Genomic DNA, 24,348 nt, shown 5'->3' with positions numbered 1-24,348 from the left:
CTTTTGATAAAGATTAGTTGCAAACGAATTTTATATTGCATGAAAAACTCATAACACACACAACAATATTTGCATGTGCAACTTGAAAATCGGAGATTTTGAGTTATTAGTCCTTTAAATATTAGATTTTATTCAAAATCAAATGTGTACAAATCAAATTCTAAGATACGATACGAATGAGTCTCTATACATTTCTTATTTTTACCAAAATCCAAAAAATTTTGTCAACTTCGTTAGATAGCCTTGTTTTGATCCGCCTATTATAATTCTTTCCGCATGCGATTTCTGCTTATAGCTTAGTTGTTCATAGTTCTTATCATAGACTTCTTCTTTCTTCTTCTTCTTTCATATTATTTTCTTATGAATGCATCTTTAATTTTCAGGCACGTTTCTGGGTCCAGGTGATCGATGAGCTGCGGCGCGGTGTTCGTCTGAAGAAAAACAATTATTCCCGCACACCTATCGAGTACGAGTTGACTCCGTATGAGATACTCATGGAAGACATACGATCCAAGTAAGTTATGACTTAATCAAGAATTTATGCAGAATATATAGCAAAACGAGTGAAGAGTGAGAATACGATATGCCATTACTCCTCTTATTCCCCTCGGCTTGTCTCTCTCCGCAAACAATTTCTCTTGCCTCAATATCGCACTTTGTAACATTAACTTTTATATTTGATTCATTTAAAATCATATACTTATATTTATATATTTCTCCTATTCATAGAAAGTACCAGCTGCGCAAAGTGATGGTGAACGGTGATATTCCGCCACGCGTGAAGAAAGATGCCCACGCCATGATATTGGAGTTCATCAGGTCACGGCCGCCACTCAAAAAGGTATGTCCCACCGCACTCAAACATAGATACAATACCCTTCCCCCGAATAATGACGTTCATCTCCGCTTCTCGCGTGCACTGCACACAGTTTCACTGCTCATTTCGGCACAGTTGTGGTTTTAGGATTTTATTGGTTTTATAAGCGCTGTTTGCTTTGGAGAAGTTTTGCCTTCGAAAAGTTTGCCAATTTCTTTGCTTTGTTTCAACTTTTGTTGTTGGTTTTAGGAAAAGTGTTAAGTAGGCAATTTTCATTGCACGTTCCTGTGGTAATTGCCAATAATCGCACTAGCGAAAGAGTCGCAGTGAAACCATTTGAGAGAGAAGGTTTCCACTAAGATTGTAATTTATCTGCGAAAAATAACTGCAAACAACCATCTAATGGTGAAAAGGCGCTTTTTCGCCTTAATTGAAGGTCTTTCATTTAATCAAAGTCAAATTGTACTCTTATAAGCCATGTTGAGTGGAGAGATAAAATAAAAAAGTTTATAAATTCATTTCATAGACATGTGCCAACCCTTTTGTCTTCGCTACTGTTGAATTTTCGAAAGTTTTTTCGATATCTGACCTTTAATATCATTGCAGGCGTCCGAACGTAAACTACCGCCACCCATTAAACGCACACCATCGCCGCGCGAACAACTCATGGACTCGATACGAAAAGGACAAACACTGAAGCACATACAACCGCCAACACCACCCCGACTCAAGGATCGATGTAAGTCATAATCATTTTACTTATATACCTTTAATAACATGTTCCGAACGAAACCTACTTAAGATATTTAGGCTGTTGAGTAGATTATCTCACTCATCTACGAAATTTAGTAAGATCTCGCCATACAAAAATCATACTTGTTAACCTCGCCACCGAGGAGATTTGAAGCTCAGTGAAACGACAGTGAAAACAGTCTAGATAAGTTAGTATATTAAATGTAATCTAATTACTGTCAATTTTTGATCGGAACATGGTGTAGTGCATACATATCTAACCTAATACCGAACAAGAACCACAAACACATGGAAAAACATACAATAGACAAAATGTAGACACTATCGGAATACAACACTAATGACTCGGTATTCGACCACTTCCACACTTCCACAGCTACTAGAACTGTACTTAGAAATATCAATTCCAAGCTCCTGCAACAAAAAGTGCATTGCTTTGTAAGACATATTCGAGCAGCATAAAATATACCACGTGCTGACAGGGGATACCTGATTGTCCAACTGCACTCGAGAGCGCAGCTCGTCGCACCATGCTCGCTACGGCTTTGTTGCAAGCAATTTGAATTTCATTTGACTACTCGTATTTAGGCGCGGCAAATCGCTCGTTTGTTCGGCAAATACCAGACATGGGCTACTATCGCAGTGTACTGCAGCTATGCAATGCGGTTGCGGTCGATCGCTTGCGAAGCATCACTGCGCATGTCAACCTGCACCATTCCATTATGTTCTATTGAATGCCACAGTGGTTACAACTGCATAACGATACTGCAACGTTTTTACATAAGTTTGCATGTGTGTGCGTTGTGCGCTGGCTGCTGACCACTGCTGGTGCGGCCACAAAGTGGCACGATTGGCGGCTCCAAACTTGGGCAATGTTTAGCATGATTTAGAATTGCAAAGTGGCATGGAGCGCGCATCGCTTTGATCAGCGAATTGGCGCTGTTGTACGATTTGTCAGCTGCCAAAAACAGTGTAGCAAGTGAAGGATTTACTGTTGCTGGTGAGAAAGATTAAGGAAATGTCACAAATTTGCATTACTTCAAACAGTGAAATCGCACGGGGTTTCTGAGGATTTCAGCAATTCAATTGGAAACTTTTGTTAGAATAGATGTGAGATTTTCTAGTTATGAATCTTTTGGTGAATATCAAGATTGTGGAAACCACAAGTTTTCCATACATCCATACACTCGCTGCTTAAAAGAAATGCTGATAATATTTGTCACATAATTATTCTGAAATTAATAGAAAGCGTTTGGGCAATAAATTGAGATCAAGTTTCCACTTTTAACAAACTTCACAAAGGTTTTAATTCGAGTTGTTTGTGTAAGCAGTACCTAAACCTGACTGCAACAACCCTTAATCTATAGTTTTCGAGGTCTAATCTTTTGGATGTTTTAATACATTTTGCTCTAATTGATGTGACTGACAAGAAGGGCATGCTTTTATGCTGCTATGAGCTGTGTGGCAACTACGTTCATTGAACTGTAAAAATTTTAGAACCATCTCCTATTTTTTGCATATTTTTAGGCGCGTTGCAATAGGTTTCACTGTTTCGAATGTGTATGTGCATGTGTCTGTTTTCCTTAACAATTTTCTTCTCTCCGCTTCACAGCAGTCACTTCAGCTGTACAAAAGTTTTCAAGCGAAGCTTTCGAAAGCTTTGTGCTGCTGTTGTAACCATTTGCATTAGTATGTGTACATATAGCTTTGTTTACTTGTAGATTGCAATTCACTGCGCTTAACAATAGTTTGATTTGTGATAACAACTTGTCACTTACGAAGTGTCAGCCACAAATGAAGCAACGGCATTTTGCTGAACGTTAAGTTTTTTCGTGTGATAAAATTTCGTAGTTGGAGGAAATTGGTGTGTGTGTGGCAATTACAAGATATTCTTTTATAAAATTAACATTCTGTATCAGTGTGTATGAAATTTTTGGCTTTAAAATACCAGTCCGAAAAATTCAGGTAAGATTAAATGCAAATGAATTAAGGAAGATGATATTGAAGCAGTAACGATATACTGATATAATACTTATTATTGGGAACAAGTTGGAATCTATACTTGTATAAGAAATGTGGTAATTTCTTTTCCCGTTTTTTTTTTTAATTAAAGTAAATAAAGAGAGCTTGGTTTTATATATATTCACTGCTCTTAAATTTTATCGACGACAAACATTATGATATTGATATATGATATGTATGTACAAAAACAATTCTGCTGGACGTCACGCTTCTCTGACCGAAATAACCGACCGACAAATGTCAATAGAAATTCTAAAATTCAATAATTGAAAGTACAAGTCAAAGAAAGTACTCCAATGTCGCTCTAGTGTGAACAAATTTTTGTATGCGACGAATAGTGGATAAGGAATAGATTTTTAAGCATAAGTGTACCCTCTTTAACCGACTTTCTTTAAGAAACTTGCGACTCGCTATCAGGGTTAAAGATGAAACTCTAGTAAAGGGCTAGTTATATTACATACTTTCCTAACTTGAATATCATTATTTCCGCTATATTTTCCTGCGTACTTTGGATATATCTGAGGAGATTTTCAATCAAATTGACTGCAAAATGAATGGATTGTTCAATTAGCATAATGCTAACGAGTAAACACCGTCTGATTAATGTAATGGTTGCATAATCAAATAAACGAACATAATTACGAAATGTAATTAACACATTCACTTCATGTCGCCACTTACCCACAGAGCAAACTGTCACACGGACGTACTCAAAGAGTACTTGGTTGGACAATGGATGGACAATGTAAAACTAAGTTTACATAAGGGTACACATATGTATATTTACTGGCTGCAATAGAGTCAATTATCACTTCATCGCTGACGTCACGAACTCGCTCACCTACATAAATCGCTTCAGAGTAAATGCATTTTAATTTCTTGCTAAGCTTTCAAATGTGACGTCAATATTAAGCTGCGTGTTGCATGCCACAAGCTTGGAATTGCTTCTACTTCGCAACCCTTACCGCTGAGCTTTCTGCGATGCGAGCTGTGGTAGTGCGCTTGCGCAATAACAGACGGAACAAAGTGACATTTTAAGCGCAAAACTTGCTCTCACTGCACCCAGTAGTCACTTCTTGAGTGCATACCGAACATGCGACTGTTCCACACAGCGACATCAGCAGAAGCATTGATTGGTTTTTAACACTTTAGTGAGCTTACCATCTTTAAGTCTTGCTTTAAATAAAATCCCATTAAAATTTGTATTTCTTCACGAATTTCTGTGAAGAGTTGATTTTATGTGTGAGACAAAGAAGTAACATAGCAGTTAGTAGGGTCTGCGCCCCATTGTAAATCACTGTCCCCCTTTTAACGTCTATCGAGTTCATTGTGGGTTCGTGAAAACGTCTATGGAGTGAGACCAAGTGCTATAACTGTGCGCTCAAGCACAAGCAACCGAGAGCGTTGAACAACCACCGTTCGTTATGGTGAGCATAAACGTCAACGAGGTGAAAATGGAACGGCAACAACAGCCAGCTGCAAGTAGCTCCACATCGCTTTTCGTTGGCTGCCACACGAACACGAATTTCAGTTTGATGTCGGACTTTCTGCGAAATGGTGTGTGAAACGGAAACGTGATTAACGCGGTGGCGTGTAGCGAATCTAAAATATCAACAAAATAAGTAGTAACGTGACGCGAACGCCAGTGCTAACGGTATAGGTGTTGTGCACGCTGTGTGGCGTGTAGTTGGTGGCATGTACAATATTTTCAAAAAACCCACCATATAGTGATGAATTGCATAAATATATATGTATTTGTGCACTAATTTGCGCCTATGAGGGTGTGCGTCACCCAGCGGTGAGTGTAGCAAGTGATGGTCAACATTAAATGTGGCGCAAGAGGAGCGAGCGAACAGTGTGAAATCGTCTTCCTTGCATCTGTACCGAAGCATATGACACTTACTTAAATGAGGAAAGTCGCGTCAAGTGGGAGGAAAGGACACTTCTAAAGGTCTTCTCTTAATTTATAAATATGAAAAGCCCTTTTCATTGCGAAAGTGACCTTAAACAGCACAACACGCCCAACAACAAAGGTGGCTCTCCCTACATTTGGCATGCCATAATCACTAAGCTCGATAGCAAACCAACCAACTGAGCTGTAGCTCTGGCTGTAGCTTCTGGTTGCGGAGGTTGCATGCAATTGTGGGTGGTAAAGTGTACAAAGGCGTAAAAATAGCCTAAGGTTTATGCATGTACCCCAAAATCTATTTATGCACCTACATATGAATCTCGGAGCGCCAAAGCGGAGTATCTTCGTTGAGCTAACTTAATTTATTTAATATTAAAATGGGCTCAAAAATTATAGTTTAATGAGGTGGACATTCCTTAAGAAATATTCGCAGCTCTTCAATCTGCTAAACTTTCCAAAAAGCAATTTCTTGTGGCCTTAAGTATACCAAGCAGTGGAACGGTTCGTGCGCCTTGCACTATGCACTAAGAAAATATTCAGCTCAATTAGCACACGGGAAGGCCAAAGCGTTATTTCAGTGAAAGTTTCAGCATAAATACCGTATTTTTAAATTCAAGTATTCTCACTCTGTTCGCTGTGTTGCACTCGAGTTGCATTCACACACACGCACACATACACAAACAGACATGTTTTAGCATCCTTCGCAATGACACTCTCGCCGTGGCAATTTGTTTACTACAAGCACTTAGTGTTATCATCATTGTTGTTGTGCATTATTATTGCCACAACTCTTAACTTAATCGCAACTCTTAATGCTCAAACGAGTAGCTCATAAAGCAGACGGCACACCTCCCACGCGGCGCTCCACTTCGCCCCACGAAAGTGTTATATCCTTCGTTTGTGCACTTCGCCAATTCGCGTTGACACTCACCGGTCCCCGCTGTATGTTTCAGCTTTGGATCGATAGCAAGCGGAAAGCGCTCATGCTCGCGAGCGACATAAAAGTGTCTGCGAGCGCGTAAGGGAAGCTTGTGCGCCCTCTGTGCAACAAACGTGCGAATGGAACATTGTGGCAATGAAACACCCCAGTGTGACACAGCGAAAAGTGACGAGGCGCACGAACATGTGATGAAGCGTTTAATACTCGATTCCAATTAGCAGTGAAAGGACGGCTGTGAGTTGTGGCAAGGCGCTCGATAATTGAGTTGAAGCAAAATGCTAGTGTATATAATAGAAAAAGTGCAATAAAGAGTAGTGAAATTAACAGTTAAATGATGAAGAATATATTCACCTAAGCAAATGCTGATTAAAATGGGTATAGCGTTCTTATAACGGTATCCACAACAAGTGCAATAAATCAAGTAATTAAATGTGTTCCATTTCCAATGAGTGCTAAAGTGCCAAATGTCAAAAAGCAGCAGCAGCATCAGCAGCAACAACAACAAACAAAACCGAAAAGCTTGCAGCCTAAGAACAACAAATCCAGCAGCAGCAACAACAGCACAAGCGCAACAACAACAAAAGCAGCAACGCACAAAAGTAGCAGCAGAACAACAAAGATGACAACAACCAGCGGCTTTGTTGCACCCAACACAGCGGCCATGTCCGCTTCCGCTGGCGCCGATTTAAATCATACAGCAACAGAAGCCAAGGAGGTGGAGGCGGTGGACGTGGCCAGTGACGCTTTGTATTGCGGTAGCAGCGCGCAAGAAATGCAAAAACAACAACAGCAGCAGCAGGAGGCGGATGAACCGCAGCCGCCACCTAGGGCAGCGCCGCGCGGTAATCCGCCAACGCCGAAGCCCCGCTCAGGTAAGGCTTACGGCCGGCTGCAGGTGGACTGTGCACTAAGTGACCTGGTTTTGTCGATGCACTATAGTTGAGAGTGCCGTGTGATGCTTCCCCTCAATGTCCATACACCTCTCTGCGATAACTGGGCCAATGCACTTCATTCAATGCGCTCAGTTGAGAGCTTTCTTATTTTCTTAAATATTTATTTTATTGTCGGTATTTAAGCGGTGAGTCCTCCGAAGGTAAGCTTCCCAGTTGTCGATTTCTTAGGCGGTGGGGCATGCAACATTATGTTTTCTGAGCGCAATGTGTTACCTGCGAAGGATTGCGTGCAGCAATGAGTCCACTTGAAGCCTTCGTTTTATCCTCCACTTACACTTGCTAAAGAACACACACATGCACCACTAGAAGTATATACATACGTACGCACCTACATAAGTGCTCGAGGACATGGTAAATACTCTGGTAAATATATCCTATCGAGCATAAAACAAAAGCTATGAATGTGGCAAGTCCATGTGACCCATATTCTTGGTTTCCATGGCATGGGGCCAAATAAACTAACACACCTCTACCAAGTGCTAGTACTCACATACCGCACAAACGAAAGAGTGTGTGCTGTACGCTGGAAGTGCGCACTCAGTTCTTGAACAGTTAACGGTGGCCATAAGCATATATGTACATATGTACACTTGTGTATATGTATATATTTGTACGTAAATAAGTAGGTGAATATGCCTTTTACGAAAAAAGCGCTATCCGCCTTCAGCTCCCTCCGCTCTCCTCACATAGTTCCGAATGTCGCTTTGTTCGAAAGCATGTTGCAAGTTGCTGTGGGCAAAGTGTTAGTCCAGATCATTAAAATTTCATGTTACCGCATTGTGCTCGTGTAAGCTTTTAAGCGCTTAAGCAGTGCGCTGCAGGGACTGAGTGAGGCATGCTAAGTAATCGCGCGTAAGTGCAGCAACACAGCTCCACAATATTCTTTTAGAATTTTTCAATTGACACTTTCGTTGAATTTTGCGCTAAATGCTTGCTTCCTATGTGCTAATCTGTGTGTATGTGTGTTTGTGTGTCTTCGTTAGCTTTGTGGCCGTCATTGGGACGGATGATTTGTGGATGCCGTGAATGCGTATCGATTTTTAATTAATGTGGGTTATTTACTTGTTGACAGAGACCGACATACACACATACTACCTGTGCGCTTTCGAGCTCTTTAATTAGGCGCCGACTAACATTCTCTTATTTTACGATTTTGTTTTGTTCGCCGCTTGCCTTGTGATCAGTTTGTGTCACACCGTCAAATAGCTTTGCCAACTTTGAATAATGCGTATGAATGTTGCACGCATGTGTGACCGCTGTCTGCGTACATTATTGCTCTTAAAGCCAGTCCCTTTACTTATTACCTCTTTTCTGTTTCTTCTTCACCTAGAGGCAGTATTAACGCTTATGCTTATGTATATTCTTAGAGAAAAACTGTTATTTAGTGTGCAAATGTTTCTTGAAAACTGTGTAAAACGGGTTCGAAAACAGTTTTTCTTTTTGTTTTACAAGAATTTGTGGCGTCTTCTTGGATTAATAGACGTACTTACATACCAACATATGCTTGCATATACTGTTAAATTAACCGAACAAATCAGTATTTTGTCACACTTTTTTGTTTTTGTTTGGGTTGCCTCACGCACTTTTTTATTACGAAATTTATGTTCGTGTGTGCCGCATTTGCCGACAGAGCTGGTCATTAAAACGGGAATTGCTTTTTAGAAGCCTTGACACTGAACCTCTTGATGTTGCAAGTCGCTTTTTTAAGAATGTATGGCAATGACGAAGAAAATCAACAACTGACCAGATATACACTATGCGTCAAATCTTGGAAAAGACTCGTGAAAGGAAGGTCGACTCACACCACCTTTTCGTCGATTTTAATTCACGAAAAGGAACTTCCTCTATACCACTTTGTCTGAACGCAAAACTAATAGGGCTGTGCAAACTGACGTTGAGTAATACCAAAGACTCCGTCAGGCTCGAGAAGGACCTCTCCGAGCCGTTCGATAGTTCAGAGGTTTCAGACAAACCTACTCCCTTTCGTGCGACTTCTTCAATCTACTGCTAGAGAAAATAATTCAGGCTACAGAACTAAATAGGGAAGGTACTATAAGAGTGTACAACTGCTGGCGTACGCCGATGACAATGATACCATTGGCCTCAACAACCGCGCTGTTAGTTCTGCTTTTTCTAGAATGGATTAGGAAGCGAATCAAATGGGTCTGGTGGTGAACGAAAGCAAGACCAAATATCTCCTGTCATCAAACAAACAGTCGTCGCACTCGCGACTTGGCTCCCACGTCACTGTTGACAGGCATAACTTCGAAGTCCTAGATGACTTCAGCTATCTTGGAATCGGCATCAATACCAACAACAACGTCAGCCTCGAAATCCAACGCAAATAATCTCTTGCCAATAAGTGCTACTTCGGACTGAGTAGGCAATTGTGAAGTAAAGTCCTCTCTCGAAAGAATAAAAAGACCAAACTCTACAAGTCACTCATTATTCCCGTTCTGCTATATGGTACAGAGGCATGGACGATGAAGAGAGGAGGAAGAGACATCCACTCCGTTGGAAAGACCAGGTGGAGAAGTACCTGGCTTAGCATAGCAAACAGGAGAAACGGCTGGCACGCTGTTGTTAACTCGGCTATAACCGCGTAAGCGGTGCCTACGCTAGAAAGGAAGAAGTAGAAGTTCCTCAAGTTTTGACATATAAATCTAAAAGTTTGCACTCATCCTGTTTCCCCCAAGAATCTGCTCATTTATCGGAACCACTGTGGTGGCATAAAGCTCCAAGACAAATCGAATGGTTGGAATCAACTTTTTTACTATAGTATATATGTAGGTGCCATAAAATCTCGTTCATTAAAGTTTTTACTTTTTACAGTTCAAAAATTCAGAAAAAACATTAAAAAAAACTTTATGTTTAACTATATTTGATCCGAGTCTTTCTGCTTCTTGATTTGTTTGCGTCACACATGCGATGATTGCTGAATTTGCTAACTTTTGCTTTTATTTGCAGTGCTCCCACCAACCACAACACTAATGACAACAACAACGTCAGCAACAACACTGAACCATTCATCATCGTCTGCAACATTAAAATCCACAGCAGCAGCAGCAACAACAACAGCGCCAGCACATGCAACGGTGAATGCACTGAAATTAACGGAGAACGTGGAACCGCATCTGACGCCGCGCTCCAAGCAGCGGCTAATCAAAGTGGATTTCTCGCTGTTGCAGGTACACACACACACATATATATACAGTCATACACTTAACCAAATGCAAGCTCGTTCTGCTTGTACTCCTACGCCGTTATGCTGTGGCAGTAGGCCACATTATTTGATAATAAATATTTCAGCGGGAACCGACGATTATGCAACGCTGAAATTGTATAGTTTAGAAAGGCGGCTTGGCTTAATCTGCAAAGCTTGAATTTTCGTTTGAACCAGTAGTTGGTTGGTTTGAGGCGCCTTCCATAGGCATGTGAGCAGCAGGTGAACACTGTCTAGTTGCCACTTGAAGGGCTGCGCTCCCACGCACAGGCATGCATACTCCCTCATACATACATACATATGCACATTCATGTGAAATACTGCACAGCGTAGACTTGCAAAATAATGATGGATTCGTGACATAAATTAGCTAATAATTCTCCACGCTTCTGGCTTGGCTAAACGCTGGCCCACTTCAACGCCAAATATACCACAAAAACATCTCACATACATATGTATGTATGTGCATACTTAACGTTGACTTTTGTAAAATTGCAGTTGACCTCGTGCGCCTGTCAGTGGTCCTGCACGCAATACTATTTGCTGCACATGTGGAAGTAAACTCATTGCCAAACTTAAAGAAAATCGCAAAAAAAACGCCAAACAGCAATCAAATTCGATAAACATTTCAAGAAAATCTGCGCGAAGTTCACTGCAAGTTCAGTCCAAAGGCCCTCAATACAAATATAGACAGGTAAAAGCTGAGAAATTGTCTCCAAAAACCAGAGAAAACACATTAAATCCTTTTCTTACGTACCCACCAACTTATGTATATACATACATACATATGTGCACAACCACATACAAGTACATACAAATGTGTAATCCATGACCCAAAACCAAAGCACACGCTTAATTGGCTATCGCTTTCAGTTGAAGCTGTCAACGGCCACCACTTTGCGGCTTTGGAAAATTATTGGAGGCAACTGCCAAAAGAAAGAAAACACCGAATGGCAGCGAAAAGAAGTGGAGGTCTATGCTAAGCGGTCAAATCGAAAGTCTTTGGCATTGACCGCGCGAACAATACGCAGTGACAGTTTGAAATTAATTATGGGAGACGCGATTTTTGTCCAAAACAAAAGCTAAAATGAATAGCTGGGGTCCACAGTAATATCTTTTTAAGTAACCTCAAAAATTAATAAAAAAAAGTTAAAATAAACTACTTCCTTCAAAGGTCTGCGTTCCTGCTCGGTATGCACCTGTTAGGCAACTCTTTATTTCACCTCTGCAGGAACTGAGATAAGCTTGAGTTTTCCTCAAACCAGCCACCATTCGACAGACACATTTGTCTACAACTCAGCCTTAATTAATTAAGCTCATTATTTCTTGCATATATTTTTTACCGAAAATTTATCGCAATGCGAAGCCATTCAAACATATTTACAATCGGAAAAAACTCCTCATTTACGTCTGTCACACACACCTACACGCCCACCGTTACCCTCAGTGACGCATGACAACGCCCATTGAAATGAAATACAAAATACTCACTTCACTATTGAGAACTTATGATTATCATTGGGTGAATGTCCTGTCAGTTTACTACACTTCATCGCCAGACAACAAAAACACTCATTTAGCTAAGGATTACTCATATAGGAATTTCTAAAAGCTATTTTTAATATTTATGTATATTTCATATGAATTCCTCTCTCCACACACAGGACGATGACAATTTCTTTGATGAGCCGTCGTCAACTGTCAGATATGGCAACTGTCACAGCGCACATGTCGGGATCTGCTCGCAGCCACAAATGCCTCCCTACCCGATCGGCGGCTACATGACGCTGGGTGCCGGCTATGGTGGGCCAGCGAGCGCCGTGCCCAATGCCAACGTGAAAGCACACGGACCAACAACGCAGTTGCCGTCAGCGCTGACTTCACGGGTGCTACGACGAACAAGTAAGTTTTGGTTATTCGGTTACAATTATGTGTGTGCGTGTGTGTGTGTGTATGTGGTGTATGATAAAATTCACATTGAGCTTGGTATTCCGAATGTGGTCGGTAAGTAGAGCCATAAGGGCAAATCGGCATGGTTTTAGGCGCTTGTAAGAGTGCAGCATACTTTTGGGAGCGCATCACGGTTCGGAATACCATTACCGCTGTTCTAAATTTGGATGCTCTTGTAATTATATTTGTTGTCTGATTGATTGATTGGCGTATGTATTTCTTATTTGCTTTATATTAGTTTGGTTTTAATTATTTTGATTTTTTATTTTCATCTAATGGATTTTTATTATTGTTTCTACTTTTCTTTTCTCCCACTTTTTTGCGTTGGATTTACACTTTTAACTTATGAATATTGGTTAATGTGTTTTATTGAAAAAATAATAATAATTTGTTGTTTTTGCTTTCGGTATGTTTAAAGGTATTTGATTGGTTTTTATTTGAACTAAAATGCAATGTACACCATAATTATTTATTATACTTCATTTGTTGTTATTATGAGCACAAAGAACAAAAACAAATCGCCTAAAAGAGAAATTGGAGATATGCTCTTTTTGCTCGATAGCGTGATTTTATAAAAAAAAAATACAATTCGCTTACTAAAAAAATGGCGGTGAAGGTTAAGAGCTCAACATCTAGTTTTTGTAAAAATTCAGCAATCCTTAAATGTAATGAAATTTCCAGTAGTGTTGTTTGGACCCAGCTCAACAACTTGACCAAGAGCCTCCCGTTAGTCAGTAGAAACACCAAAAAACTCGAATAAGTATTTGTTATACAATAATTTAGACCTAAGCGGAAATAAAATACTGTAAAATATTCCTTAAGTTTGTAATGTATATAAATTTGTAGTTGTGCATGTTAGTTTATGCCGTTATTGGAAGGTGTATGTAGAACCGCCTCCCTTAAGACCTTTCCCGACTCTTTAACTTAAAGAAGTTGCCTTTTTGTTCGAGCATTATCCGTTAGAAATGCTGAAAAAGTTTGATTCAAAAACTCTAAAAGTTAAAATATTTTGAGCGTTTTCTTCTCTCAAGACAAAGACACTAAAAACCATTTCCAATGTGTTCTCCTTTTTACAATCAAATGCGCTTTAAATAATGTAAATGCAAATTGAAAATAATTAAAATCGCAAAAATTGCCAAAATGGAAAATTTTACTGTAAAATCCATGCAAACGCGCCGTAATGTATGCAACGAAACATTTGTGCAGAGGACTCGTACACCGAGGATGAGTACCATAGGTTCTTCGACAACGCGCTGGAATGTAAATATGATTGTATTTCTTCTTCTTCTCTATTTCCTGCTATCCATAATTCATTCATCTGCTCGGCAGCGTTCAAATCATATTCGCTTGAAAAACATACATACATACATACATATTCAATATTCAAACAAAGCTTCAATGAAAACACTAAACTCTACTCTAACTCGTTAATACATACAAACATATGTATCCATTTAAGTATATACATAAATAGTTTCAATTGGCTTTTATAATATTGTTAAGCAATATCGCCTGCGAATCGTTTACATTCATATGTACATATATCTAGTTTAAGCCCATTTTTGTACGCGTTTGCATAAAAATTCATGTATTCACATACATACATACATACATACAGATGTGTGTATTTGTTTTACCAGTTATTGCCATGCCATTCATTCGCTTCGTTCGTGCTTCATTCGTTCGTGACTCATTCTACATACTACGCGGAGACCACGTCAAGCGCCTAAAATGCCACAACGAACTTATGCTGTTGGACAAACCTTAGTTTGTAAATAAATTTAGCCGGTCTTTTTCTCGAATTCACATATATTCTGCGAGAATAATTCTTCGTAATTTGGTCATACAAAAAAGGAAAGAAACTTAATTGAACTCATTTGCACATCTTTCGTCGTTACTTTCATTGTTTCTCTGTGTTTTTCCATTTCATTTTTAGTTAATGCCACTCGATTTCAATTTTATTGCATGGTGCCCTCGTGTAATTGTATATAAAGCAACTCTGTTTTGTGTGAACTTCCAAAAAGAATTTGGTTTTGCAATGAAAATGCCTAAATTAAATTGACTTGTCGGTTGAAATCAAATGACTACAAACATTGCTGGCGCTTATTTATTTGTTTTCGTCTCTTGGTCGTCGACTGAGCTCTTGCAGATTCCAGCAGTCTTTCCGAAACCTACATCCATTACTCATTTTCCCCATTTAGATCAAAGAAATGTCATTTCACCTCTCTCTAACCTCTCTATAACCTAACACTAATCAAGAAACACTCACAAAAGCATGTGTTCCAATTCCGTTGAAGCTCACTTTAGTTTTTGAGATCATTATGTATTCATTATGGAACTTAAGCTTTGATTTACATTACTCACACTTTTAACGCTTACTTTACTCACACGAAGGCCTCATATTATCAACCTTCCTTCTTTCAATTATACAAATTTGATCCGATTTCTTATTGCATTTTGACAGCTTACGATCTCGCCACACAATGCGAGTCGCGGCGCGCCTCGTTACGTCGCCACACGATCGTCGGCTGCCAGAGCAACTTCGACGAGACTCATTCCATGCCGCCATCGAGGCCCGAATCACGGCAGTCGGATGTGAGTTCTATTGCTGCTCCGGGCGATGGCGCAGACGCAGTTTCAGGCACAACCAAACAGGTAAGCAGCGCAAATATTTGCATTTTCCATTAATTAACCGCACACCGGTTGGTCGCTGCAGCTACACAACAATTACAATCAAAAGCAGCAACAACATCTGAAACGCTCCCAAAGTCCTGGTGCGGGAGGCAGCCACAGCACACGTGCCGGCGGCGAGAGCAGCGGTTGCAGCCGTTCGTCATCCTCGGTTGGCCCATGGAGCAAGTCCTTTCTTGATGAGAAAACTTGGATCGAACGCGGTGACGATCGTCTCTCGTTGACGCTGGAGGAGATCGTGCACATACGTTCGGTGATGACGAAGGCCGAACTGGAAGGACTGCCTGTGGGTGTGCGTGTCAAGGAGGATGTCGAAAAGCGCAAAGTCTGCTTCCTGTGCCTACGTACACGTTTCTCCATATTCGGGCCTTGGGGCATACAATGCAAATTGTGCCAACGCACGGTCTGTTCCAAATGCTATACGAAGGTAAAGACGGCACCGATACCTTTGCATCTATGAGACTTATTTATAATGCACATTGTAATGTTTTAATGCAGATGAGAATACCAACGGAGCATTTCCGCAATGTGCCGCTTGTCTTGATTTCACCCTCATTGCTTGCCAGCCCGGCTGGCTCCAGCACGCCATCACCATCGCATCACGCTCACCATACACACTCGTCTTCGACAGGCAACATATTGGACGAGACATTCCCAAAATCATTAATTGAGCGTCTGTTGCGTTCCGAGTCAGAGCGTAAGGTAAGCCACTGTCGTCTAGACAGCGCAAGAGCGCCAACTCTTAGAACAAATTGCTTATAAATAAACCATTACAGACTCGTAACACGGTGGGTAGCGCCCCATCATCGCCCAAACACCAAAGATCCAACACCAGTACACCTGGCACGAGCCACATCATGGCCACGCGATCGGGTACCTGTGCTACTGGACAAGCCATCGAGGCAGACGATGCTTCCGCAGTGACGTCTTCTTATAACAGTAATCTAGCAAATGGCTCGAACAGTAATATGTATGCCAATAACAACAAACACATCAACATAATGTCACGCAGCATGGAGGGACCGCGAAGTTTGCCTGCCAACAGTCCTGCGCGCGCGCATTCCAACAGCAGCACTTTGGACCGGAAGTGAGTAACAAGCACATGTAAATGCCACATTATATAGTAATATGTATTTTTGCAGAACGAAATTTTCGCGAGCCTTCACACTTTCCGCGTCCGGTACTCAACTCAGTCAGGAGCAGAAGGAGAATATGCGCGGTGAGCTGGTCACCGTTTGCAACGACTGCAAGGGCCTTGTCATGGAGATCACACGCTCATCTAAGCAGACGCGCTCCTCAGCGCGCAATCGTGCTCTACAAAACCTCACGCTCGACCTCTCCCCGGTCTACAAGTGAAAAGGAGCCCCCAGGCGCGGCAACGAGCCGGCCATGCGTAACAATAACAGGCCGTGAACGCCGAAAACAGCTGAAGCTGAAATAAACGCTGTTGTTGGTGCACACGCGGTTGATGATAACTAGATCCTACTGCACTTCCAAACCACTCTTCCCTTGAAAGCGTAATTTTACATAGACATACGAACACTTTCTGGGCCGACGCCTAGACACGCCGCGCCGGAAAGTGCGCACCACTGTTTGTAAATAAACAACAACTAAGCAATTTATTGAAATGTTCGAACTAAGTTTTTAAACAACAATAACAAAAGGCGGAGGCAGCGCTCCGCGTTAAATGATTAATGAAAATTATTATGTTCCAAGAATGCACCCCACCATTACATTGTAAAAAATAAGAAACTTATTGATGTTCGAAAAAGGTACATATGTATGTGTAGATCTACAGTTAGCGCGCTGATAAGTGATTAATTTGCTTTTGATTTGAGTTTCGCGCAAGCGGAGAGGAGTCGCTCTCCGAAACCGCTTAAAGCTGCGCAGAGTACGTAGCTGGGCAAGGCGTGGCACGTAGTGGATGTCTTAGGGTATTAACTGTTTGGAACGAAATTCAGCGTAAATTTGCTTTAAAGTTTGATACGATCGCCAAGTTTCTTTTAGTTAGTTTTATTTATTTATTCAAATTCGTTTGCAAAGCTTTCTTTCTTGTTTTACTTCATAGAATTATAGAATTTAGGCGCGGCGCTGCTGGAAGTTTCCCTTCCGTAGCGGTCAAACACCGACAACGTTTCTTTTTATAAATATTTCATTTTGTGATACGGAGGAGTACGCCTTCCACCTTTCTAATTATAATTCTTCTAATTAATATTTTTTACGCGCGATTTTCATTGTCCCCCAAAACATGAAAAATCATGAATATGGTTGTGTGAGAACTTGTACAAAAACAACTGATTTCTATGAGTTATTCGGACTTTCTTTGTGTGTTTTTTTCATTTTTGTTTTTGTTTTGTTTTTGCATTTTCAATCATATTGAGAATTACTTATATTTAACGCTAAGTTTACAATTTTTCCTTTTGTTTTGTTTTCCTTATTTTGACATGACATCTGTTCTGCAAATAAAACTAATGTTTGTATACATACACACGTGATAATGCTACGAACACTTACCAATAACTGTACTATTAAAATATTAACAATTTAGTTTTAAACGTAACAAAAAGGTCAATGCATATTTACCGTTTTCACAACTAAACAATTTAAATATAATTTGTACTATACACTTTACAATATTGATCGCATAATTTAATATGCTGCGTTTAGCACACATACACATACATAATAATAATAATGATTATGATGATTGCAAATGGACCAATGTCCCCATTACTATTAATATAAACATTACCATTAACTTTAACATATTTATACGTGTATACAAACGTACATATGTACATACGCTATAGTTTAGAACCAACACACACACACACATACATAAATATATTTTGTCAATCTGCTTCATTTTAGTTAGTAATTTCTACATATGTAATTTATGATAATTATAGTTCATAGTGGTCTTAACCCTGCTTTCGATTGCATATAATTTTTGTTGTTTTGGAGCACGTTTTACGTTTTAAGTATCGATTCAACTTGGTAAAGCACCACGACTTGAAGGATAAGATATTATTTGTAAAAATATTAGCAAACACACAACTATATAAGCATATACATATAATAAAAGCTAATAAGCCACAAATGTACAAAGAAAATTACAAAAAAAAAGAACAACAATTGTATGGAAGATTTGCAGCAAACACAATGGGCTCTTTTGGAGGCTTCAAAGCTCGTTTCGGAAATGTATGTGTGTAATAAAACAGTTCAGTTAAGTAACTTCGCAAACATACAAACACACAAACATAGTTAAAGCTTACATTTAACATCTCTTCACAGCTAAAACTATTTTCATATATTTTTGCAAATTAAATAAAAAATAAATTTTGATTTAAGTTTTACCAAACGCCGCCTTGTTTCCGAAGCGCGATTTGTTTGCCTACAAGCGCCCAACTCTGAAGCGAAAGATTAAGCATTGTAACGCACTCCACTGCTAGTTTATCCAATGTTAAACAAAAAGTAAATTATAAAAATATGTTCTGCTTTCAACAGCATAAATATATGCATACATATGTACAGTATATCGTTGTATAGTTCATAGGACCCTTGTGCATCTGTAAACTGATGTGCTAAGTTGCGGTGCAGAACCAAACCAATATCCAATGGAAATGCACTTGTTGCTATTAATTCATTTATGTATTATTTGAACACATACATACGCGCAAGCAAGCGTCGAACACATGCAAGCATGCATACACACATACATACATATGTGTGTGTACATACATTATACAAACTAATTTTATAAAATATCCCCAAGGATTAAGTGTTTACAAGAGCAGCAGCACCAAAATAAATTTAAACTAAAGAAATCAAAATAAAAAGATCAACAATTAAAACACAAATGACTTTTGTTTCGTGGGCAGACCCGAACCGGGTTACCAGTACAGAAAATGAAATGCTAATTTAGTTTTGTGAAACGTTTTGTATTTATTAATATTGGTCAATTCGAACCAGTCGTTAAATACATCAAGATGTATCCAATTTTTACGCATATATTTTGATAAAAATATTCTTTATACTATTTTTTGTTATTGATGTTCTTTAAATCTAAATCTATTTTCAAATAATTTCAGTTAACACTCTTAAAAAATATGCACCAACATTCACAATGCACACAGTGTTAAAAAAATAAGACGAATTCCTATATTCGGATTCTTTAAAGTGGAAAATGTGAATGCGTCATGAATTTCGTACGTCTCATATACTCATGTGACTTAAGGTTACTTCTATTACTTAGTCTTTACATATAATTATGCACATAAATGTAAGATTTACATGACCAATTTAGCCAATTGTTAAAAAAGTTCTGCATTATTTATTTTGCAAAAGTTTGCTTAAGATCGCCTTTTCTTTTCGTCATTGCGATGCTCGTGCCCGCCACGACGCTTGCGATTGCCGTGACCGAACTTATTCTTGTTGTGGTGGTTTCGTCGACTTTTCATTTGTTCAACAGCCTTAGCCAAATAGGTCTTCTCTTCTTCTTCCGAGAGCGTACGCAACACCAGCTCCAAGTCATCGCTCAGTTTTAACTACAATCAGGGAGTTAAATTACTTGAATAATTTTTTTGTTATTTGCAACAAATCACAAAACCTACCTTGTTTTCAGTCAATTTTTCGAGGAACTGAGATCCATTGTTTTCGTCCGAAAAGCGGATATGACCTGTTTTGTCGCCTTTGCTATAATCAATATAAGCAATTTCCCAGTTGCCTTCAATTTTTTCTACAGCCTCACGCAATAATTCGCGGGTAACAACATCTGTACAATTTTCGAAGTACACAACAGTTCCTTTAGGCAGTTGTAACTTTTCTTCTTCTACTTTGGCTTTGCCCTTCTTTGATTTAGACTTTGTCTCTTCTTTTTTATCTTCATAATACATATCTTGCCATTTGCGTACAAGTTCACGTTCTTTATAGAGTACCTGCAAATTAATATATAGATAATTATATTATTCAATTATTAGTGTTATAATTTGTTTGTTCACCTTATCCTTCTCGATGAACTCTTGCGCTTGCTCTTTCTTCGCAAATGTTACAAAAACGCTGCCTTTGAATTTATATGTTTTGGTGGGTTTGTCTAGGTACTTGCGCATGGTAATATGCAACACCTTTTCATAAGGTGCGAAGAAATCAATCAACTCCGACATGGTGGTTTCCAATGGAAAACCTTTAGCATATGCAGTTCGTGATTGCACTTCTTTACGTTGTTCCTCATTGTGTTCTGGAATAGGACGTTCTGGATGACGGCGAAGCTTTTCCTTATCTTCACTAATTTCGAGTAAACCTTCATCTGACTTTATAAGGGAATCAATGATCTCAACCGGATCGGTACTCAAAGATGATAAACGTTTGAATGTTAATAAGACGGAAAGAGGTACCCAGCCCTCTTCATCTTTGGAGATCTGCTCCAACAAAAATTTATCACGACGCAAATTAGCGTCACTGAAATAATATTCCACTTGACGTATAATAGCCCGCTCTTGTTTGGTCAGTTGCACGTCACCAGCGTTTTCATCTTCGGAACTATCTTTTTTGGTTTCTTCTGCAACATCGCTTTTTTCCTCAGCGCTGTCTTCTTTAATTTCCGCTGCCGAGTCTTTTTTTATTTCATCTGCAATTATTGTAGGATTTTCAGTCGCTACTTCTTCGGCTTTTTCGGACGCACCATTTTTCACCTCTTCAACGGGAATATCAGCAACATCAGCCATTACGTGTACCTAAAAAAATTAATGTTTTGAATTAAATGAATATGTAAAGCATTCAAGATTTGACAAATTTACTTGAAATATATGAAAAACTTGATGAAAACTAATTCAAACACGTGTGAGTAAAACACACGTTTCCAGACAAATCACCGCGAATTGCTATTGCAGAGAAATGTCAATGAAATGACAGCTAGTTTGCCATTAGTATTGACAGCTATGATTCATCCAGTATTGGCAAATGACGAAAAAAAAATAATAAAAATATATTCGTGTGTAAATGTCTTCCGTTTTTGTTACAAACCGTCATCCACTCCTCATTTCTCTTATTTGCTTTTTTTCAATAAAACAGCAACAACCGATAATAAAAGAAAATAGTCTTCCGATGAAACATGCCAACCGAACGCTGTGAAATAATTAATTGATGTGATTTACTTGAACGTTTGCGGGCAAGATACAAATGAAATTCACTCACACATATACAATTCTTGACGCAATAATTGCAATAAATGGTATAAAATCTGAATATCTTAAATATTTTAAAGACTTAATGAAATCGTTACGACTTTCTGGAATCTGTGTACTCATCTTAATTTAATTTGCTTTTTACTCTGGCATCTCTCACTGCGAATAAATTGTTAGCAGTACATACATATGTTAATATGTCATTGACTATTTTGTAAACAAAAACACGCGGACCTCGATTTTATAATAAAAATAAAATTCATGTGTAAAAGATGGATAATTCGAAAAAATTCGCTTTACCTTCCCCGAATTTCCATAAAAAAATGGAATCACCTTTAACAGTGAGGCCTCACTTTCTTACACCATCTGGAATGACCTTACATGCACGACATCAGCCACCGCCAATGTATGGAAAACGGGGACCCACGTACCCTTCAAAATACCTTCAAACGGAAAATAAAAATAAAGTGAGTTTACAATTTTATTTAAATGTTGAAAAAATAACAGCCTTTAATAGTTTGTTAAAGTAGAGGCTGCGCAAACCGAAGCTGTTGAGCCTGAATATTGCGAAGCTTGTGACATGGAGTTACAGTCCAATGATGATCTACGGCGACACAAATTACAACATGAGAAATGTCCAGTAGATAATTGTAACTATCGAGGACATCCATCAGTAATGGACAAACATGTCGCAACACTTCACAGTTCTGGTTTATTTGATAAATTCAAAAAGCTTAGTTCGCCTGAGGAAATAGCTGCTTGGCGCGAAGAACGGAAAAGAAAGTGAGAATATTGTGTACTAAAATTAATAGATAGTTTTTCCTATAATAATATTTATTTATTTTGTAGATATCCCACATTAGAAAACTCTTTAATGAGGCAACGTGCTAAGGAGCAGCGTGAAAAGAGAGGTGAACGTCTTGAAGCCCATAATGGTAGGTTTGGAAAGCAAGAGGATCGTAAACGGGCACAAACAAATCATTGCTCTGAAACGAATAAAAGAAACCACAATCAGCAACAAAAACTAAAAGGTCAGAATGGTATTGAAAAAAGGAACCGCAATAAAAATAAACGCCGTAAGAAGGAAGAAGTTAAAAAACTTGACGAGAAAAAGCAAAATGATGTCATAGCAAATATAAAGTCAGCAAAGACCGCACTTGTGGAAGAAAATATCCAAGAAAATGATATAAGCTGCAATGATATTATAATGTTTAAAGGAACAAGTAAATTGGCCAATTATAACCACGTTAAGCCGAAGAAACCGAAAGAAACGAACGTATTGAGCAGCCTACTTGGAATGTATGGGTCGGATGAAGACTCTGAGAATGACTACAGCAATAATGAAATGGATGATAAAGACACAGATAATTTAATTGACGACAAATTAAATGAGACAATTTGTACTGATACATGTGCGAGTGATAATGGACTGTCAATAAATCCTCTCGAGAATTCCACACATCTGCCCCCAGTTAGTTCACTTAATGTTGAAAAAGTAGAAGATACAGAATCTGGAAATATCGCAGAGGTACACTGCAATAAATCTTTGGAAAATGTCGATATAGTGAATAATCCCGATACGAGTGAAGCGATCACGATCGCAACAGAAAAAAACGAAAATGTAAGCGATAATTCGGTTGATACTGTTCAAAGTTTAAATCCCCAAAATGCAGATTTAGTCTGTTCAGATGATGAAGCACCGGAGGAAGCACCAATAGCTCGCTCATCTGATTTGCCGATCTCTACGAAATCTTCACAACCAAGTGTGCGAAGAAATGATGGAGCAAGTAATGATAATAATCAGCAACCCACTAATAGAATTAAAAAAGCGGATCCAGTTGCCAGAATTAATAAGCAACAATCAGGGTTAGATTATCGAAAAGCACGTTTGCGAAAACAAAACACATTGTTAGAAAAACTACTAGAGCCGGACATTCGGCACGAGCGAAATGTGTTATTACAGTGCGTGCGTTATGTTTGCGAAAATAACTTCTTCGGTATAGGCGAAAAAAAGATAGAAAACTGACTTATTAGTAAAATTGTATTATACAAATAATGCAAACTAAGTTATATTTTTAATAAATTCTTATAACTAGTAAGTGCTTAACTCAAAGTAATGTAATGATTTATTAAGCGGCCTTAATTTGGAGCTTGTTGCCCCATTTGTGTTGCTCCAGCGTTAGACATTCCTGGATTTATAGAATTATCGTGACTTTGCTGAAGCTGTTGCTGAGCCATTTGTTGCTGTTGCTGCGCTAACTGCTGTGCATGTTGTTGTTGTCGCTGTTGCTGTTGTTGTCGAGCAGCATGTGTATATTTCGCCTAAAAATATATACATATTTATATCTCGATGAACTACGAACCTGCACTTTAAAAGACCTTACTTTAGATTCTTCTAGCTCACGCACTCTAGAGCGTGCATGTTGTATTCTATGCCAAGCCATTTGTAGAACTTTTGCAGAGGCATATCCAGAACCTTCGTGCGGTTGTCCTGTGGAGACCTGTGTTAAATAATTTATTTGCTCGCTTAATTTTGATTCCACATTGGATAAAGATTTGATAAATTGTTGCGTTTGGGTTTCAGCACTTTTCTGCGAGGATTTTTCCTTGCTAAGTTCCTGCAACGCCTGACCTGAAAATAAAATTGTTAAATGTGAATGTATAAGGTATATAATTTAAATAAAAACCTGCACTTTGTAGACACGTTATAATTTCTTGTTCTATTTCATCTAATGCGTGTATTTTGTCTAAGGGATTATGTGCCATTTCTACTCTATTATTAATAAATAATGTGAACAATTTACAATTATAAAAGTTTTGTATAGTGTCTCAACAAACTGGCTCAGCTGTTCAATTTGACATTTCTCTCCAAACTTGGCAGTGCTGTTTCTTAATTATATGAAATGGC

General features: G+C 38.9%; 4 protein-coding genes across 4 annotated transcripts; 2 read left to right on the top strand and 2 right to left on the bottom strand.

Moving 5' to 3' along the window:
- Positions 1–383: 383 nt before the first annotated feature.
- LOC105229245 (protein spire) lies at positions 384–19,131 on the top strand (the record flags this gene model as incomplete). The annotated part of the gene is given in 11 exon segments (XM_049447228.1): positions 384–514; positions 730–841; positions 1,424–1,556; positions 10,362–10,582; positions 12,282–12,519; positions 13,774–13,827; positions 15,032–15,222; positions 15,284–15,685; positions 15,757–15,960; positions 16,035–16,345; positions 16,401–19,131. Coding segments are annotated over 11 exon segments (2,211 nt in total), but the record flags the coding sequence as incomplete, so codon positions are not given.
- A 47-nt stretch (positions 19,132–19,178) lies between these two features.
- Positions 19,179–21,202, bottom strand: LOC105229244 (la protein homolog). Its single transcript, XM_011209384.4, has 4 exons — positions 21,054–21,202; positions 20,259–20,990; positions 19,872–20,195; positions 19,179–19,805 (listed from the first exon to the last, which is right to left on the bottom strand). Exons 2-4 carry the CDS (start codon positions 20,979–20,981, stop codon positions 19,611–19,613), a joined length of 1,242 nt encoding a protein of 413 aa, XP_011207686.2. The 5' UTR covers positions 20,982–20,990; positions 21,054–21,202; the 3' UTR covers positions 19,179–19,610.
- Positions 21,203–21,571: 369 nt separating this feature from the next.
- Positions 21,572–23,531, top strand: LOC105229382 (nuclear FMR1 interacting protein 1). Its single transcript, XM_019991442.3, has 3 exons — positions 21,572–21,907; positions 21,958–22,223; positions 22,290–23,531. The coding sequence occupies exons 1-3, from the start codon at positions 21,713–21,715 to the stop codon at positions 23,464–23,466; spliced, it is 1,638 nt and encodes a 545-aa protein (XP_019847001.2). The 5' UTR covers positions 21,572–21,712; the 3' UTR covers positions 23,467–23,531.
- On the bottom strand, positions 23,468–24,303 carry LOC105229243 (mediator of RNA polymerase II transcription subunit 11). Its single transcript, XM_011209383.4, has 3 exons — positions 24,128–24,303; positions 23,825–24,072; positions 23,468–23,762 (listed from the first exon to the last, which is right to left on the bottom strand). The coding sequence occupies exons 1-3, from the start codon at positions 24,204–24,206 to the stop codon at positions 23,580–23,582; spliced, it is 510 nt and encodes a 169-aa protein (XP_011207685.2). The 5' UTR covers positions 24,207–24,303; the 3' UTR covers positions 23,468–23,579.
- Between the last annotated feature and the right edge of the window lie 45 nt (positions 24,304–24,348).

The sequence above is a fragment of the Bactrocera dorsalis genome, chromosome 1, assembly GCF_023373825.1.
Source record: "Bactrocera dorsalis isolate Fly_Bdor chromosome 1, ASM2337382v1, whole genome shotgun sequence".
NCBI lineage: Eukaryota > Metazoa > Arthropoda > Insecta > Diptera > Tephritidae > Bactrocera > Bactrocera dorsalis.
Note: the sequence above shows the minus strand (reverse complement) of the source record. Positions and strands in the feature narration are given on the sequence as shown.

What these genes read in the sequence shown, in the direction of transcription:
- LOC105229244 (XM_011209384.4), bottom strand. Translation starts at nt 20,981, where the DNA reads ATGGCTGATGTTGCTGATATTCCCGTTGAAGAGGTGAAAAATGGTGCG. An exon ending in AGTTCATCGAGAAGGATAAG is followed by an intron (nt 20,196 to 20,258) that starts GTGAACAAACAA and finishes ATTAATTTGCAG; the next exon opens with GTACTCTATAAAGAACGTGA. An exon ending in AAAAATTGACTGAAAACAAG is followed by an intron (nt 19,806 to 19,871) that starts GTAGGTTTTGTG and finishes CCCTGATTGTAG; the next exon opens with TTAAAACTGAGCGATGACTT.
- LOC105229382 (XM_019991442.3), top strand. Translation starts at nt 21,713, where the DNA reads ATGGATAATTCGAAAAAATTCGCTTTACCTTCCCCGAATTTCCATAAA. An exon ending in AAACGGAAAATAAAAATAAA is followed by an intron (nt 21,908 to 21,957) that starts GTGAGTTTACAA and finishes AGCCTTTAATAG; the next exon opens with TTTGTTAAAGTAGAGGCTGC. An exon ending in CGCGAAGAACGGAAAAGAAA is followed by an intron (nt 22,224 to 22,289) that starts GTGAGAATATTG and finishes TTTATTTTGTAG; the next exon opens with ATATCCCACATTAGAAAACT.
- LOC105229243 (XM_011209383.4), bottom strand. Translation starts at nt 24,206, where the DNA reads ATGGCACATAATCCCTTAGACAAAATACACGCATTAGATGAAATAGAA. An exon ending in AACGTGTCTACAAAGTGCAG is followed by an intron (nt 24,073 to 24,127) that starts GTTTTTATTTAA and finishes TTTTATTTTCAG; the next exon opens with GTCAGGCGTTGCAGGAACTT. An exon ending in GTGAGCTAGAAGAATCTAAA is followed by an intron (nt 23,763 to 23,824) that starts GTAAGGTCTTTT and finishes ATATATTTTTAG; the next exon opens with GCGAAATATACACATGCTGC.